This window comes from Erigeron canadensis, chromosome 2 (genome assembly GCF_010389155.1).
Source record: "Erigeron canadensis isolate Cc75 chromosome 2, C_canadensis_v1, whole genome shotgun sequence".
Lineage (NCBI taxonomy): Eukaryota > Viridiplantae > Streptophyta > Magnoliopsida > Asterales > Asteraceae > Erigeron > Erigeron canadensis.
This window is the reverse complement of record NC_057762.1, coordinates 36,750,113-36,769,348: the sequence shown is the minus strand read 5'-3', so window position 1 is coordinate 36,769,348 and position 19,236 is coordinate 36,750,113. Positions and strand designations below refer to the sequence as shown.

Genomic DNA, 19,236 nt, shown 5'->3' with positions numbered 1-19,236 from the left:
GCAACCACATCTGCATTGACTTCATCCACGAAATTTAACTCCATTTTTCGACAATCTGTAAGCACCACATTTTGTAGACGTTCTCTAATTCTATTGATATTCATTAGCTACTACAAAATACAATATTTTTGTATCTCTACTACTATTTCATGATCATTCCCCATGTATAATAGTTTCACTTCAATGAAAAATAATAATTTTTCAGTTTACAAAAGTCGAAAAGTATAAGTTATGTATATTTAAAAAATATACTAAACCCCGATTTCAGAACTTTCTAGAACCCCTACACAACTACACAAGACAACCTGCAATTGCCAACGGCTCCATTTTTTTTTCCAAAGAATGTCTTTGTTACAAAAGAATATCAATAGAAATTGGGCAACGGTTAGCTGGCTGAAATGACTTGATTCACATACAACAGATGACCTTTGACATAGATCAAAGAAATGCGTTCTGAACCCTATCGATGATACTTCAAAACCATATGATAACGATCGTGACGTTTCAAGAAATGCCATCTAGCCTTTAATGTCATCTATAACTACACGAGCCGCGTTGCGTCCTGGCGCACCCATGACACCACCACCAGGATGTGCTCCACTCCCGCAGAGATACAATCCTCGCAGAGGTGTTCTATAATTTGACCTGTCATTGCATTCTAAAGTCATAATACTATTATCATACAAACTTGTGTTCTATCGTAAAATAAACTAGAGATAATGTTGAAGTTTACCATCCTTTTACAGGTCTCATCAGAAAAAGAGAATCCAACCCCATTGCACCATGGAAGATATTCCCTCCTGTCAATCAGGGAGAAAATTTTTTAGCACCAAAATTCAGAAGTTCAGATTTGAAAAATTATCTGATAGTATCCACCCTCTATCAGATGAAAAAATCATAACATTTAAACTTCCATGCAGTTCAAGTAAAATACTAGATAAAATAAGCTAAAACTATAATGAAGGAGCATAAACAAGAGAAGAATAAACTGGTAACTTGAAACATGGAAATTTATGCTCCATTCTCCATGCTGTGGGTCCTTTTACCAAATAATTGCAAACAAGGTTCTAACTTCACTTCTCTAATCTTATAAATGGGAGAGATAAAATAAAAAAACTGAAGCCTCACATGTTTGAATGAACATATGAGTTTGGGCTATAACTTTAAGCTAACAGGTCAAAATGTTTAAAAGTCGCTCAGCATACTCAGATGTCAATAATGGCTTAGATTGTTTTTTTTTTAAATTGCATCTTTATTTTAACTTTGAACATTATTTTCCATACGAATCATATTTAACTATAAATAAAAGTCATAAATAAGTACTAAAAGGTCAACCCAACTCCTTTTGACCTGCCATAATTCTTTCCCAATCGGACCATTAATCACCCATCCCACCCAAATTTGCCACCTATACATGATTTCTTCCATTAAATGGAGGACGGCTATTCTTTCTACTTTCATTCGATTTAAAGGCCAGCATTCACAGATTGATGATTGGCATGGATTACCTGTGAGACCAATTATCTTTTCAAGATCTGGTGGAGTCAACATGTCATAGCCAATAACTGAGGAGCTGAAGCCAGGGGCATACTCATCAATTAACGCGAAGCATCTTTGCGCAAATGATTCCTACACAACAATGTTATTGACTAATAAGCTTTAACAATACAAAACGATAAAGGGAATAGATTATTAGAAAACATTAACAATTGATAAATCAATCGTTATAGGGGAAATCACTATGACCACTATTTTTTTAACCTCTTAACAAGCTTCCAATAATATAAAAACAAGAAAATATTGATAACAATATTAGAAGATAGTGACTTCACTAAACGTGTCTACTACATATATTTGGATAGACAAAACACATGATTATCAATAACGATCAAAGTCAATATAAATCTGGTTGCTGCTAATATATTGACCACATTAGCTAGAATAAAGCGGCAAACTAATCAACAAAGTAAAAAAAGGGCACACACAATGTCGCAATAAAAGTCAAAGTACATTGACCCCATTACCATCCCCAAAAGAAGAAACATATATATTTAACGGATACATCCAGAAGAGGAGAGAATTGCAAGTTTGAAAAGTTAAAAAGAACTCACTCTGTATGCAGGATCGGCCCAGTTGCCGTCATCAGGTTTATATGGCGTAAACTGAACAAACAAATTGATAACATGCTTGCCTATAAAATTGGAATTTCATTAGCTTTAAGGCACATGGAATCAACTGGAATACTGGATTAAGGCATTTTAATGAATGATTACCCGGTGGAGATATAGTCTTGTCTAAGACTGAAGGAATTGTCATTTCAATAATAGGCCTCTTTGATGGCAATCCATTCATTGCATCCAGGCATGCAGAGTCAATCTCCTCTATACTAGTAGATATGAATGATAACACATAAATCTCTTTGCTTATTCAAACTTGAAGGATGTGAATAAACAAGGTTCAATAGCCTTTGAAAAAATAATAATAGGTGCCAAATCGGAAATGCAATTAAAGACTTAAGCAACACTTCTATAAAAAGGTTCCCCAAAACAAATCTTGAAAGAAAGCATAATGGAAGACAGATAGAATAACATACCTCTCAGAACCAATGTGAATGGTACCCATATGCTGAGGACCAGCTTCAGGGTAACTAATATCGCAGCACTTAAACTGCGGTAATTTGTCAACTGCTAAGTTGATTTTAGTGGTTGCCTGTCCAATAAACTAGCTGTTAGCATTTTCAAACACATTAGCTAAACCGAAACTAAAAAGAGGGCCCAAAGGTACCAAAAGTGCACTTTAATGCAAAAAATCTTAAATCATCTTATTTCAATTTTTGTAACTTGGTTAAAATATTTAAATTTTATAATCACATTACTACTTATTAACAGAAAATTAGTTTTTTGGGCAAATGGATCAACCTTTCGTCCAGCTTTAGTCCATTTCCAAAGTCAACCTATTTAAAGCGAAAACTTTTGGAGCTATTGAATCCAATAAATTCAGTTCAAGGTTAAGTTGTTCTACAACAGGAGGAACGGAGAATGCTGAACTGCAAAAAAATCTTACCGAGCTATAGTCAGTGTGCTTAACAGCACGGGTAAAATCATCTGGGAGAACATTCTCAGGTACTAATTCCTATGTCAGAATATGGAAAAGCAAAACCAAAATGCTTAGCAATTTTATATCTAGCTAAGCGTGCAAATCATCATCAGCATCAAGTAATTTACCATGAAAGTTTTGTATGGAGTAGCATTTGACAATACAACTGAAGAATGAACCTGTGTCCCATCACCCAAAACTACCTAAGAAATTTTAAAGTTAGTTTGACTACACATTGTGCCATGGAAGTTGTTTATTTCAGAATATCACTCACCCCAGTTACTGTGCCCGAATCATCAACCATCAGATTTGATACCTGAATAATAAATGATCCATTAATTTAGTGAAAACATTAATTCTGGATAACTTCGAGCTAAACAGGTTTAGCTTGTACACGCTAAATAATAACACAAGAAGATGATATAAAAAAAAGCCGGAATGCAAACTTGTCAATGTTAAAAGCGTTAAAGCACTCTTATCCATCATAGGAATCAACCAGGGGAATAAGTTTGACATATATCATATCATACTTTTCTTCCTATGCAACCATTATCTAGCTTTGTTTGTGTTTTTCTTTTTCTTTTTTATTTATATTCTTAATAAAGAAGTGGAGAAGATGTGGTTAGCGTTTTAGCAATACTCGTTTCATATCAATCATGATACAATAGTTCTGCATTAAAATCCATCCTATCTACTCTTTTAATTAGCAGAAATTGGTGACGACGAGAAGTTGGTCAAAAAGAGATGTATAACTGTATTTGATCTTCATTCAAATATCTTGATAGAAAGTAAATAGAGGATGCATATACTGCCTAAAATTTTATACAATGTGCTGGGTTCAATCAATTTGGGACAACCAGAAGTCAATGAATGTTAGGCTAAACTTTAATTTAACTGACCCCTGAATTGGTGACCAAAGTAACACATTAACTATTCCAAAATATATATATATACCACTGTGTTGGTAAATATGGAGGCACCAGCTTCCTTAGCAGCATTTGCAATAGCCAAAGACACCGAGCCCATTCCACCTTCAACATACCTAGATGCATATTAGTTACCAATGCAATATGATATACCACCTCTTCCAAAAATAAAAAATAAAAAATGAAACAAGCATGCATACAAATGATGTCAATCTATACATCCAAATGCACCAAAAAGATAACTTAGAAAGTCTATGTTCAAACATGATAACAGCTATAGGAAACTACAAGTATTTATTTATATAAGAATATGAGTATTACAATATAGATTAGTTAAAATACTTACGACCAAATTCCACGGTCACCATCAGTTTCTCCCATTACATGATGTAGCAGAACATATCCACTCCCTGGTGTGTGGGCACTTGCCTGCATTACAACAGATCTAGCGGAGTTCATATTTTGAAGACTTTCCATGTTATATCTTGAAAGCAATGAAATTCCAGTGGCAATACTTATGGTATGCTTGCTTCAAAGTGGTTGATAGGAAAGGTGATGATAAAAGAGAATGCAACATAAATGGAATGAGTACTTACAGTGGTTCCTATCACTGCATCTGTAGCAAGTGTTGCCTTCAAAACCTCACTCTGCAATTATTTGCATACATAAGGTTAACATTTTGGTACAAAGATGTAAGTTAGTCACTTATGATGGTACTAAACTATGCACAAAATACATCTACTATCAGCATTACGTAACTAGTGCGATATATTCCAAGATATCTAATAGATTTGTATTAATGATTGGTCAGGATGGAGAAACCATAAGCAGGTTTCCAGTTCAGCGAAATTAATGGGTATCAGTAACAACCTCAAACCAGTTATTTAACACCTTAGATGCCGGTGACAGTAGAAGGTCCATGAAATCCCTGTAACAAAATAGAACTAGATAAGTTTATTGAGATCTGGAATGCAAGTTTTCTTAAGCTGATTAAGCCATTAAAGTAATTAGTTGATATTTTTACATAACTTAAAAGATACTACTAATTCCTTTCGGTGAAAATAAGTCCAACAGCATGATGTGATAAAAGTATCAAGATAAGAAATCTTACACCAACCCCTGTTGGCCCATGGAGACAGACTGATGCAAACAATGCGCCCAAAATTCCGATTTCTGTAACTTATGTTTCAACCGGGAATTAAAAGATGAAACACCTTGGTGTGCTTCAGGTGGTGATGAATCTATTAGTGGATCCATGAACTTGCAAAATTTCTCCAGCTGCTTCTCATACCTACATTATAAAAGAAAAGCATTTTCCATAAAATACAACAAACAAAATATCAAAATCAGAAAGGACTAGATAAAAAAAGATACGAACTTCCAAAGGCTGCCCACACAGACCAGATTACCGACATAAGGATTTTGATAAACATAAGTACGATAAATAATTATATTAAAGCACCAATGTTCATATTCATATCATCAAACACTTGGAGTGCATAACAATCTATCTCAATACAAAAGAAAAAGAACAGCAATAGAACCTCGGATAAGCATCGGCATCCCGTTGCGAAAACTTAGAAATCTCGGAATGATTAAGCTCAGCATCGGGACCTAATAAAAGATAGCGCCCATCCAAACACGGCGTAAACGATGAAGGACTTCTTTTCAACAGCTTCAATCCATGTCTATGCAACTCCAAATCTCTTTATCAAATCAATCCATCAATCAGTACATAAATATACATGTATTGATAATGATATATATTTTATATATAAATGGAACATACCTAATGATGGAAGGACGAAGGAGGCTTTGGAGGTAACTGCAACGGGAGAATTTGAAGCCAGGAATGACTTCTTCAGTGACGGCGGCACCGCCGATGACGTGGCGGCGTTCGAGGACGGCAACCGAGAGACCTGACTGAGCTAAGTAAGCGGCGGCCGTGAGGCCGTTGTGGCCGCCGCCGATGACAATAGCGTCCCATTTATTGGTTTTTAAGGCGGTGGCAGTGGTGGTGCAAAATCTTCTCCTCCACATTTTTGGGCACTCAATGGAAGTTTTGTAGTGTGCGAGGGTCGAAGTGGTCGAACTGTTTGACTGTACGTGGTGTTAGTTTCAATACAACGTACTTTCCCGTTTTGCGAAAACAATCCGATATTGTTTTACTTAAAAATAAATGTAACGTCATTTAGTTATGCTATTTTTTTTTACAAACCTTAAAATTCATAAACGTGTGAAAAAATTGATGTTAATACGTCATATTAATATATATAACATTTTCTCATTATAAAATTGTAAATATCTTTTATTAACTAGTGTTATATCCATCTTTAAATGAGGTCATAAATAAACTTGCAGCAGCTACTACCGGTCCAAAAAAAATACATGGTTAGGCAATGCACCATCACTTTTAATATACAAATTTTGGTGCTAAAACCATAAAAACTCAAATAATTAATTAACTTAACAAAATGATAAATATCAGAAGTAATGAAACGCATACCTTTTTTTTATTTTAATATTCTAGCTGACAAATTCATTCGATTCACATCAATAATTTTACATATTAAAACTTATACATTCACCAAGATACTATGAATTCTAATTACATGCTTTTAACATAATCCATAAACTATAGTCATATAAATATGAAATATATTAAGATAACATGTTAGTGGTTTTGTAGGGATGATAATAACAAGTAATAATAAGAAAAAACTAGGAAGAATACACCATAATACGGCAAGAAGTTGAGAACAAAGCCAAATACATATTACAAAGTTATAATAGAGCTGCCATATAAAACTCAACCAAATGCTCTATACGAACCGTATTCTTAAGCCAAAAGAACGGGTCCTCTTTTACAATCTCCGCCATCTTGTATGTTGGTATTGCTTTATTCTCGATAATTTCTCATTTCTCGCAATCCAAATCCTCCAAAATATGACTCAAGTCACCAAATTTCTATGGTAAAACTTGAAAGTAGCCTCCTTACCTTTGGTTGGGTAAAAGGTAAGACTGTACTGGACCCAAAACCTGTGGAAGACAACATTTGGAGTTACCTACTTTTCTTGTAAACAATGTGTTTTAGTTGTTAGGAGTGTAATAGTTTGGAGTATTTTAAAGGAATTGAGAAAATGCTTTATACAACTATAGATAGATCATTACTTTAAGTACTTATAACTATACACATTGTCGGGTTAATAGTAATTAACGGGTAAGCGGTTGCTTTGGGCCCTTATTTTTTTGGGCCTCTATATTTTATTGAATGAGTTTAATATTATGGATATTTTGGGCGAGCTCTATTATAAGAAAATGGAAAATTATACAGCAAGCGTAGACCAACGATGTCGTTGCCTTTTCACAGTAGTCAGGTATCTTTTTTTTTTCTTTTGCTTTCTTTGTATGGTAACGAACTACACCTCCAAATTAAATCTCGTTTAAGGCCTCAAAAAATCTTGAGCTAACACTGACTATACCATGTAATTGTACTTATAACTACACAAAAAATACATGCCTAATATATTGTTCAAATCGCCAAAAAAAAATGTAATATATAGTAGCACCAGCTCTCTTTTTATAAAAAGAAAAACACTAATTACAAAATCCACTAAATACTTACAAGTTTGTCTAATATAAGACTTCAATCCACAGTCTTGTTAGATCAAATTCATAACTAAAGATCATCAATACACGTCTAGTTGTAAAAAGAAATTCATAATCCAAGTATCATCAACATCTTTTCCAATAATGTCTTCTTAATAAAGCTTTTATTGCAAAACCAGCCACAAGCAGAGCAGCTAGAACCTTGGGTTTGTGCAGTAAAGCATACGTTTCTTGGGCTTAAAGAGATTATGAGAATCAAACCTGGAGCTAAACATATCCACCCAAAGAGGAAACTGCAGTACAGCGAAGACGATGACAGGCATGGCAGCAAGTGTAGCAATTAGGATGGGTAACCATGTCAACTTGTGTTGGTATATCACAAAGAAACTAGCACTAAAAGTGACCATCATGGCTGCTACAGAAATGAAAAGTGTTACTTGCCCTATCATAAGCTTTGTGGGTAACGAAAACATGAAATCACGTGGACTGTGACGAGATGTGAGGATAGACAGAAACACAAGCAGTGAAGTTGAAGAAGAGAATAAAGAAACAGCGTCTGCAATAACGAAAACAAAGAAGGTATGTCTATGGATGAAGATAGGATTCCCATGCTCTTGGTTATAGCCACCAGGAACCGTGAAAGCTACAGCAAAAGCTACGGTGATGATAAGAGTGGCAACGATCATACCATTTTTCGTCCAATTTAAACCTTGGGAGACTAGATCTTGGTTATTCTGAAAGAATAAGCCATACGGTGTTTCACCAGCATTGTTCTTCCTTGTTCTTAAAGTTGATGGGATCATCTTCTCCACTTCCTGCAACACAAGATAACTAATTAGAATGGTAATTTATTTGTAGATCAATCAAGTCTTGCGCTTTGTTGGTAACAAAATAGAAAAGTTTTGACCACCCGAAAGACATACCTTGAACCACGACAACTCTCTTTGCATTAGTAGAGATGCTCCAAACTTCTGAGATCTCATAGTCCTGGAAGTCATTCCAACTAAATGAAGCATATTATTGCCATTTTTATCTTCGAGCGACGTTAACATATCTTTCATTGGGCCTATCTCATACAATAGGTTGTAAACATCTTGATGACGGTTAATAGTAGCTACGTGAAATATAGAGTAATTGTCATCATTTACACTCCATATTAGGTCAGGATAGGCTCGAAGTAGCTCAATTAGAAATATGGCGTTGCCCATTTCTGCAGCAACAAATAATATTCTCGAAGAATATTCTACCATTCCATCTCTAACCAAGCCAGGCCCTTTAAGTATAACATCAACTTCTTGTTTTGACATCTTTCTGATGGTATTCCTCAAGCTAATTCTTAGTAATTTATGTGCACCAGTACTATCCTCTTCAGCAGAAGATTTTGCCTTCAGAAATCTGCAAACTGATCAAAAGCAACAACGATTCATATTTGAAACCGTTCACCAAATAGATCAGAGTAAAAAGCCCATGTAAATAAAGAAGCTAGCTAGCTAGACTTTTAGTCAGACCGTGTCTAAGAATACAAAACTTACTTGAAGTTATGATTCTCGTAGATAATTTCTGCTCAAGTACTCCATTAAAGGCATCAGGTTTTCGAGCCAAAGCTCCAAACACATTCCCATTACTTACGAGTGTTGGACAGTCCTCTACAATGTTCAACGCAATATCTACAAAAGCAACGGAATCACATAAAAGATACATTCTATTCTTTGGACTAAAGACTTACTAGCTCATTCAGTCCCATTTTCAATGTCTTAGTTTGACTTTTCAAGTCTTTTTCTTTTAACTTTGACCGTAAATATATTTGCTTGTGTTATATAACACTTGATATAAAATATAAGAATTGATTGAGTTTTAAATGTATTTTTCATTGATATAATGTTTATCAACTACTATATAATAGTATGATACAAATCAAAATATAATTTGAAAAGTCAAATTCGAAAATTCAAAGGAGAAGTTTTAATATGTAAAACAAGTAGTAATGGAAGCACCTACTTACCAAAGAACTCATACTCAACACACTTCAATAGTACCCAACCCTGCTTCTGAGTTGTCCAATGTTCACCAGTCATCTTACAAGATTTTTCATAAAGATATTTCACTGTTTCATACCTCCCATGTAAAGCACTCAAATATAATGGCATCATTCTTTGACTACCGGGAATGTCCAGTAGTCTCGGGTGACTTTTAACCATGATCTTGACCATTTTGACATTTCCGGCTATACATGCTAAGCAAAGAGCAGTGTTGCCACTCTTATTCTGATATTCCAGTTCCCCACTTTCCATCCTTTTGACGAGATGCTTTACAAACTGAATCGTCTGCTTGGTTTCTTCCGCTGATGCTACAACGTGAAGTGGTGTTTCCCAGTTTTCATTAATCGCGAAGCGTACCAACTCTGGGCATCTTTCAAGAACAACATTAGCAGCCTCCCAATTGCTGATAATTGATGCTTCATACAACGGGACACATATATTGAAGTAGTCTTCTCTACTTGCTTCAAATCAAAGTGTACGTATTTACATAAGCAGAATGTTTAATTAATATATACTTTCAGTCATTCCATGATAGCTGGAAAATTTTCTAACTTAAAAAAAAAGGGGGAGGGGGGGATAATTGGATGCGAACCCCCTAATCTCATGTACCATTTGGTACCCACTAGTCCCCTAGTCAGGCTAGTATTCAGGTAAATCTCAACCACTTAATTATCTCAAGTTTGCATCGGCTGGTATGTGGCCACTGGGCGCTATTACCCAGTAGTTAAAAATTTTCTAACTTGGGACAACTCATAGTATAAACAAAAAATTAGCCTACAATTGCTAATTACTCGTAGTATATACTCTAAGTAAAAAGGCCACGCTTGTAAATAATATAGGGAAAGATGGATAAAAGAAAAAGTTCCTAAAATTAGAATTATGACAAGATAACTGCAACTGTTTATTTAAAATTAGTAAGTTGATTATATATTACCAAGTAGATCTCCACGAGGGTATTTAGGTGGACGCTGCGGCACATTATAACTTCTAGGGAGCTGATCAGACTTCGGTAGAGGTGGCGGGACAGGAATTCTAGTTATGTACTCATGCTGGATGTTAATGTCATACAGGTATTCTATCGAACTGATTTCTTCTGTGATTTCTGATGCGCTGAAATTCATCATCTCTACCCGTGTTTGTTGGATTCGGTTCATCTTAACTTTGCTGCTACTTGACTATAATTACTTTCCTGCACTATAAGTATAACACTAAGTATTTTACTGAGTACAATATTTATAGGCGACCATATATGGAAATCTACTAGGTATATACACACATATCTACAATATTAGCTAGTTTACGTACCTCCGAACAACATAAATTACTGGAGTATGACTTAACCAAGTTTTTTTCCTGATCTGACCGGTATTAATTGAACCGTGACTCAAGAGTTTGAATTTATACAGATCGACTTTGCGATTTGGTTACAGTCTTACAGACTGAAACTCTTACGTGACGTTTATAGTGAGATGGAATCATGAATATCATACAAGTACTATATATATAGATATATATTTGTAGCAATTGCATGTAATAATAATGGTAATATATCATGAAATTGATATAACATTTATCTGATCGATCGAAGAAATTACCATATACGTACTCATGTACGAAATGAAGTTTCTTAGCGTGTTGAACGCGGAAATTAATTTAATCGTGATACATCATACATTACACGTACTCATATGAGTTAATTAATTATAAGCAAGAGCGGATTTGTAAGTTGACATGAAGATGCTGACACTTTTGTATGGGTTTTCATAATCTATATGACAAGACGAAGGTGCCTCCCGAAATTTATGGAGCGATGTTTTATTGGAAAGCGCGCTTCAATATTGAGATTTAGTATTAGTAGATTTTAATCTTTTATCATTCTTTATCTTCTAGTGTTTACTTTTAATTACTATTTTGACTAACGAGTATTTAGCCCTAGGAGAAAAAAAAAAACCTAAAAATCATCATAAAACTATAAGAAGGTGTATGTGATATCAATTAATTTTTTTTTATAATCTTGTCCTCTTATTTTTTTTTACATGTCATCAATTCATTGTTAGGAGAATTTTTAGGCTATTTAATTAATAGAATTAATCATTTTCATTTTCCCTTAGCTCAGCGTATAATTATATTTTAATAATAATAACAATGAGCTTGACGGCTTAACTTAAATTTCAATTTTCATTTACAACTCGAGTTGTCATATTGGAAAAAGATAAAAAGATAAAAATAAATAAATAAACTTAAACACAAAATCTTTTTTATTTTTCATCACCAATTAGTTTTAGAGTAGAAATTCGCTAAGCTTTATGGGTTAAACTTGACTTGTGGAACTCTGCTAGTCTTAATGAGTTGGTTGTAACTTGTAAACAATCCTTATAGTTAGCTAAACTCATCTTTGATTTTATCCCTGAGATCTTTTCTTGAATTAGTTCATATAGGCTTTACTATTATATAACGAGGCATTTACTGATGTCAAAACCGATTAAAATGTTAAAAGGGGGGAAATTCACTACTCATCTTGATTGTAAGGAAGTATGGAAAAGTAGTTATATACTACGAGTAGCATGGTACTCGTGCAACGCGGCGACCATGGTGAGAAAGGCGGTATAGTGGTGTCAGTGATAGTACTATTTGTGGTGGTGACGGTGTCAAGTGGCGTAGGTTGATGTAATTTTGATAGTGAAAATTATTAAAATAAAGGTTTAAAGTGTAAATTAATTCATTAGGAGCAAATTTAGTATTTTATAAAAACTATTTCCATTATGATATTTTATTAAGGGTAACTTAATAATTCCGTATGTAACTATTGTGTAACTATTTTTAAAAATAGAGGGTGTGATAATTTTTATAAAAGAGTATAGATAATATAAAATGTCAAGAACAATTCTAGTAATTCAAAGACAAAATTATTAAAAATAAAAAAGAGCCTTTTACGTTAGAAGAAACCAATATGCTGCTAAAAGCATGGAAGAAGCATGATTCTCCCTCACAAACTCCCTCCTCGCATGTCCCTCTGAAAATAAAATCATGGTGGAACCATTATATTAGTTAACCCTTTTACTTTAAGGGAGTAAAGATAACTAAACTTCCAGAATGTTAAACATGTTCAAAATTAGACACATTCATCATTATTCTATTCTAATATTATATACATTTATTTATACGCTAGTGTAACTCTTTCAAATAAGTCACCAACCCAAACGGCCAAACATCCACATACTAAAACACCCACTTAATATAAAATACCAGGAGAGCCAACCAAAGACACGACCAGTAACAGATCTGGGTGGATTCGAACCACCAACCTCTTGGGATATGACCCAAGCGCTCTTACCATTTCAGAGCTCACAGATCTAGACTTTCTATTTCTCCATTGAGCTAGTCCCGAAGTCTAGCTAGATTACATGCCCTCGCACCAGAACTCAAAAATATATTCACGGAGAAGAACAGTTCCCGCCTATGCCATGTCTGAACCTTTGCATTTCCAAATCTACAAACAGGAGCTGGTGCCAACCGGAATATCAAGCAGCATGGGTTTTAATCAGTTGTAGTCGAAACTTGATTTCCCGACTTAAATAATCTATTGCCAATTAGCAGTTCCTGTAATTTTAAATTTTGTTCAACAATAAGTTCTTCAGATTATTGCATCTCTTTGGAAAGAAAACTCACGTAAATAAACCTCAACGAAATTCACGGATCCAGATCAAAACAGAAAACCAGCAAGCCAAATGAACTAAACATGTTATGAAGCGGAAACTAGATCCGCATGAGATATTAATATCTGAAAACCAAACACATAATAGGATTCTTCAAGACATTGTATGAAGCTTCAGCATAATACGAAAGTCATATTTAACAAGGACAGGTAACAATAGCATTCTGCACTGGTCCTGTTCATTAAATCATCTACCAATTTGGACTCGGAAAACCACTATGCAATAGTTGCAGACGGACGAGCACAAACAAGAACCATCATAACCACAGTAGCCCGTTAGCAACTACATCCATGACATTAATTAATAGAACCATGAACGAACACTGAAAAGGACCAAGCTGAAATTGTGTTCGGATCTGCAATCAGCTGTTCCAAAAATGTAACTAATAATATCATAATCCAAAGGATTCAATGAGAAACTAACAGTTGGCAAACCACGGCGCTTGTGCTTCAAATTTAGATCTCCCACTTGCTGGAGTGCAGAGAACCACCAGAAACTCAACAAAAACTTCATGCTCAACAAGTATCACAAAAGTCGCCACAGGGGAATAATAGTACCCCATGATATCCTTAGCTGTAGAAAATCACCAGTTGAAGATTCAGCTCGAGAACAAAGCCACGCCTCCAGAGAAGAACTCACCCATCCAGAGAAGAAAGATGGCCATTACAAAATATACATTCAACCAAACTTATCAACAGACATCTACAAGTACAGAACTCGAACTCAGATAACATTGAACCGCTACATACAAGACCATCGCATTCAATACATAGCCCTCACAATTGAAAGCAAAAGTAAAAAATATTACCAAGAAATACAAGCACCGTATGGGCGGATACTGTTTGATTGTGACTTTGATAAAAACTACATAATGAAAATTTACATTCAATACGATTGATTGATACTTGCAAGCTACAAGTATAAAATCAAGAGAAAGAATGCCAACAGAAACAACCATCATCAAAGACCTTGGCTACTATCGTTGATTGTATTGCAAGTTTGTAAATTTGGATCACTCGGTGGTATGTCAAACAATATCAAAATCACTAAAATTGTAGTGCAATAGTGGTCTCGGATATAAATTATAAATTACCAGGTATAATGAGTTTAGGGGTGGAACTACACTAAAGGGAGAGGTAGCCCGGTTACGGTCTGCTCAATCCATATAGGGTAAATTTTTCCGAAATACGTTGATTATTTTCTTGATGGTCAACTAAATTTGGGGTACCGGTCAATATGAGTGACTTTAAAGTTTAAGAGATTTTTATAGCAACAAGCTTATACAAATGTATTTTAGTAACTAAATGAAAAATAATAAAAACTAACAAAAGCACTAAAACTCTAAAAACATGCTAAAAAAATCGTAAAAAATTTCTTAAAATCATAACTATTTAGTAATTAGTGTTTCTTTGCATGAATACGAGGCTAGCATTAAAAAATTTATGCTACGGGTCATCGAGTATCTTGGCTACATATATGATGAAAAACTAAGATGTTTTTTGATAACAAATATAGATTTTTTTAACAGAACACCTGTGCACATACTTGCAAGTCAACACATGCATAGTTGCATACGACTTGGTGATGTAAAATTTTTATGTTGATTGATGAAAAACAAGTATTGATTTACTAATTGGTGATGTAAAATTTTTAGTTATTTGAAATTGATCACACGGAGACAATGAATTGTTACTAATTGTGCCACAAACTGAAACTGGTATATAATATAAGCAGATGGATTGGAAGTACCTCTGGATGATGATAACCAGAATACGGTTAACGTCGACGGTATATATTCGACGATGGATAATCACTGAATGATGATCTTCAAATGGCTTGGTTTGAATCGTATTGATGCTTTGATCAACAATAATGATGATAATAATAATAATAATAATAAACGAAAGGCAGAAACAGAAACACGTACACCGACACGCACACACAGAGAGAGGGAGAAGATCCCGGGCAAATCCCCCGTGCGATCTCCCCCACTCGAACCCAAAAACATCTCTCTTTTATTAAGCATGTAACAAGGGTGACCTGCCATGCGAGCGCACCCAATCATGGCAAAGGTCCATATACACATACATAACATATATGCTACGACAATTACTTATAATATATAGCTCTAAATACAAACCTGCCATACGTTCCATCAATCAATACATGAAACATATTTATTCCAGCTACCATCGATCCTCCATTTAGCTGATTCTACAAACTATCATCAAATAATTATTTTTATTATTACATATAATAAAACAATTGAGGTTTCCCTAGCTTGTTCAGATCGTTTCAGACCGTCTCCTCAAAAAAAGATATCATAACTCGATCTAAATTATTTGTAAAGTATACAAAGGTATAGGAAAAACAAGAGTTAATCATACCTTTAATTCAGATAACGCCAAATAGCACGCTGAACGCAACAAGTCAACGACGTAACGACCGGATCTCTGAAAACGAGGATCCGGAATATATTTGGTTCAAGGTAATGGGGAGTTGTGATTTGCGTTTTATAGACAAGGATGTTGAGAATAGACGGTTCAGATTTACAAGATAGTATGATGATCCGACGGTCGTAGATGAGTTAGTGACGTGTAAGGTTAGGATTTCCTATTCAAGGCGGTAGCACGAGGAACTTGACGATTGTGGTTTCTTTCTTTGCGGGAAAGCAAAGATATTTTCACACCGACCCTCTTTTTTGGTTATTTATTTTTTTTTAAAAGTTTTTTATACAAAAGACGCCCAACCAAAGTTCGAATGGATGAATTATTCAAACAACAAACACCTCATTTTTATTTTTTGTTTGCACATGCCACAATGCAACAAAAAATTATTAATCTAAATTTTCCTATCCATTTATCTGTTTGTTCATTTGAATAATTAATCAATTAAATACTGGTTAGATAGATGGATGGATGAATATATGGACATTACAAACCATCCATTTTCATTTAACTTGTTAGTTATCTGTATATCACAAATAATAAATATTATACCGATTCAACGTCATGGGTGACACCTTAGTTTACATTTGTTCATCGGTTGGAGTTTTAGCTTGTAAAAAAATTGATATTAGGCTTATGGGCAAAAGAGACAACCCCTTACGCCCAATTGATATAGTGCTTTACTCATAGGATAAAGGGCTTGATGTATGGTCAACTTTGTGTTTATTCGTATAGTGATTGAAGTTGCACAGAGTAAACGAAATAGTATAAAGCTAAGTGTGGAGGTATTAAATAGAGTTTTATCCCTTTTCTCGTTTTTTTCCTTTAGAGAACGTCACAAGAATGCATTGACCTTGCTCAAGAGAATCCAAAAGTTCTCTATGGCTCAAGACATTGGAGCATGTGTTGTTGCTCATATATTTAATAGGATCAATTTTGTTATATCTAGAAGAGTAAGGATCTAAATAATATCTCGGATTCCTACTCTTTCTTGTAAATCCTATTAATTTTTAATGAAAGTAGTTATTTTATAAAAATAATAATAATAATAGTAATCTTTTTATATTTTATCATCAAATCATAGCTTTTAATTTTTCTAAATTGACTTTTAGTTTTAATTTTAACATTTATTATAATAATTATAACTAAAAATATAAATCTACAAACTTTTATGCATAACGAATATTTTATTAATTTACACTTATCTATTTTGTGTCAATAATTTATACTAACTTTACAACATAAATCTTATGAAATACTAAATTTAAATACAGTTAATATTTACTTTTCATGATTATAAAGAAATAAAATATAAAAAATATATCTTTATAAAAAGTCTAAAACTTACCAATCTACATCTACATAATAATCTATATCCACATTCTAAAAATACAAATTATATAATCGAAATACATCAAACTTTTATTTACAAATTTCATTATTGAAATACATAAGAAATTTTATTTTTTAAAAATATCAAATTATCAATTTGCTTTTTATATGTTTTTAAATTTAAATTTATAAGTTTTTTATTTATAACTATAACTATATTTAATAATTTATTTACATTTACAATATCATTAAATTTGTATTATACACGGGACTAAAGCTAATAGTAACGTAAACGTTAATATTAAGACCGACTCATAAATATGTAATTCTTTTTTTTTTAAATAGTTAGTCTCGATAGAGTAAACTTTTATGTGTGTTCCGAAATTCTAATTTAATGTTCTCTTTTAATGGAAATAACATAAATGTTTCTATTCATTTCGGAAACACTAACACTCTATTCTCGAGTTAAAATAGAAAGAAAAGAAAAAAAAAAGAATGGGTAAGATATGAAAGAAAAAGAAAATTATAGATATAAGATGCACTCTTGAGTTTAAAGAAAAATTATAGAAAAAAAAATACATATTTAAAAGCATTCTTGAGTTAAAAAGAAAGAAAAAGAAAAGAAAAAGACATATGATTTTACAATTATGTCCTTTTTGATTTTGTTGTGTTTAGTTATTTGAAGGCTAAAGTAGTAATTATAAAAAACGCTTAAATTGTTTTCCTATCCAAAACGCTATTTTTAAAAATGAAAAAAAAAAATCCAATAAAAAAACATACTTAAGAAAAGAGTTTATAACAAATATTACTTAAGAAAAAATAGTGAGAAATTGAAAACAAAAAAAATAATCAAACAAAATAAATAACAAAAACAAGAAGAGTGAAAAAAGATTACATAATAGAAGATAGGCTACATGCTTAGCCAACTGAACCAACTCAACGTTTGTTATGTATTTGCCGTAACTATTATTTTTACCATTAAAATAAACAGCATGCACTCCGTACTTTCAATTTTATTATGATGTACAATAACTAAAGAATGCTTTTCAATTTTATTATGATGTACAATAACTAAAGAATGCAATGTAAATAGGAATATAGGATACCAGCATTTGAAACAAACACACACACATTTTTTTTAACCGCAAAAATGAATTTTATTGATAACAAAACTAAACTAGTAGAATTACAACTACAAGATATAAAGAGTAGAAAAACAATACAACTTAGGACAAGCAAGGTCCATTACACCAACTACAACAATCAACTTACAATCTGTTTGCTCTTGTTGAGAACGCCAAAGTTTGTATCTGTTTAAGCATAAGTCTACATCCGCTTAGGTATAGCATTTATCCTTAAGTACTGGGAGGTTAATCCTTGATCTATAAGGTGTAATGGGGAAGATTAGATTGTTGCTACTTCGGGTAGCGGTTCCCAACTGGTGACCACAAAATGTGACGCCACAAGCCGAAGTAGGCTAAGGAGTGTGTGTAAAAGAATGAGAGGAAGAGAGAGAGTCAGATGACCAGCCCCCTTGGTTGGTGCCTTGGACCTCTATTTATAGAGATGCTGCTAGGGTTTAGATTTGGGTCATGGGCTTTACATGTTTGGGCTTAAATCAAGCCCATGACTTAACATAGATGAGGTCATGTTCAGGTCTGAAGGTTTCAGGAGCCTCCCTGACTTAGGTCCGGAGGCTGCGGAGCCTCCATGGAGCAAGCTCCAGAGGCTGCGGAGCCTCCATGGAACAAGGTCCGGAGGCTACATCAGGAGCCTCTTTGGAGCAAGGTCTGGAGGCTACGGAGCCTCCATGGAGCAAGGTCCGGAGGCTACATCAGGAGCCTCTTTGGAGCAAGGTCTGGAGGCTTCGGAGCCTCCATGGAGCAAGGTCGGAGGCTACATCAGGAGCCTCTATATGCTCATGTCCGGAGGCTACATCAGGGTTGAAGCCTATTAACCTCCATAGGTTTAAAGAGATATTATCATTCCTAAGCTATTAGGGAGATGGTACATCATCAAGCCTCCCAGCCTAGCGTTGCATCGCAAGTAATGGAGCGTTAGGCTAGAGTTC

At 34.0% G+C, this 19,236-nt stretch overlaps 2 protein-coding genes across 2 annotated transcripts; both read right to left on the bottom strand.

Annotated features, from left to right (window-relative positions):
• Nucleotides 1-163: 163 nt before the first annotated feature.
• On the bottom strand, nucleotides 164-6,120 carry LOC122587364 (pyridine nucleotide-disulfide oxidoreductase domain-containing protein 2). The gene is made up of 16 exons (XM_043759512.1): nucleotides 5,812-6,120; nucleotides 5,567-5,728; nucleotides 5,134-5,313; nucleotides 4,893-4,950; nucleotides 4,619-4,669; nucleotides 4,369-4,451; nucleotides 4,051-4,138; nucleotides 3,371-3,412; nucleotides 3,225-3,299; nucleotides 3,064-3,132; nucleotides 2,594-2,709; nucleotides 2,274-2,386; nucleotides 2,112-2,191; nucleotides 1,509-1,629; nucleotides 734-800; nucleotides 164-645 (listed from the first exon to the last, which is right to left on the bottom strand). The coding sequence occupies exons 1-16, from the start codon at nucleotides 6,060-6,062 to the stop codon at nucleotides 519-521; spliced, it is 1,683 nt and encodes a 560-aa protein (XP_043615447.1). The 5' UTR covers nucleotides 6,063-6,120; the 3' UTR covers nucleotides 164-518.
• Nucleotides 6,121-7,825: 1,705 nt separating this feature from the next.
• LOC122588193 (ankyrin repeat-containing protein At5g02620-like) lies at nucleotides 7,826-10,824 on the bottom strand. The gene is made up of 5 exons (XM_043760318.1): nucleotides 10,605-10,824; nucleotides 9,634-10,131; nucleotides 9,164-9,298; nucleotides 8,555-9,033; nucleotides 7,826-8,446 (listed from the first exon to the last, which is right to left on the bottom strand). Exons 1-5 carry the CDS (start codon nucleotides 10,822-10,824, stop codon nucleotides 7,826-7,828), a joined length of 1,953 nt encoding a protein of 650 aa, XP_043616253.1.
• Between the last annotated feature and the right edge of the window lie 8,412 nt (nucleotides 10,825-19,236).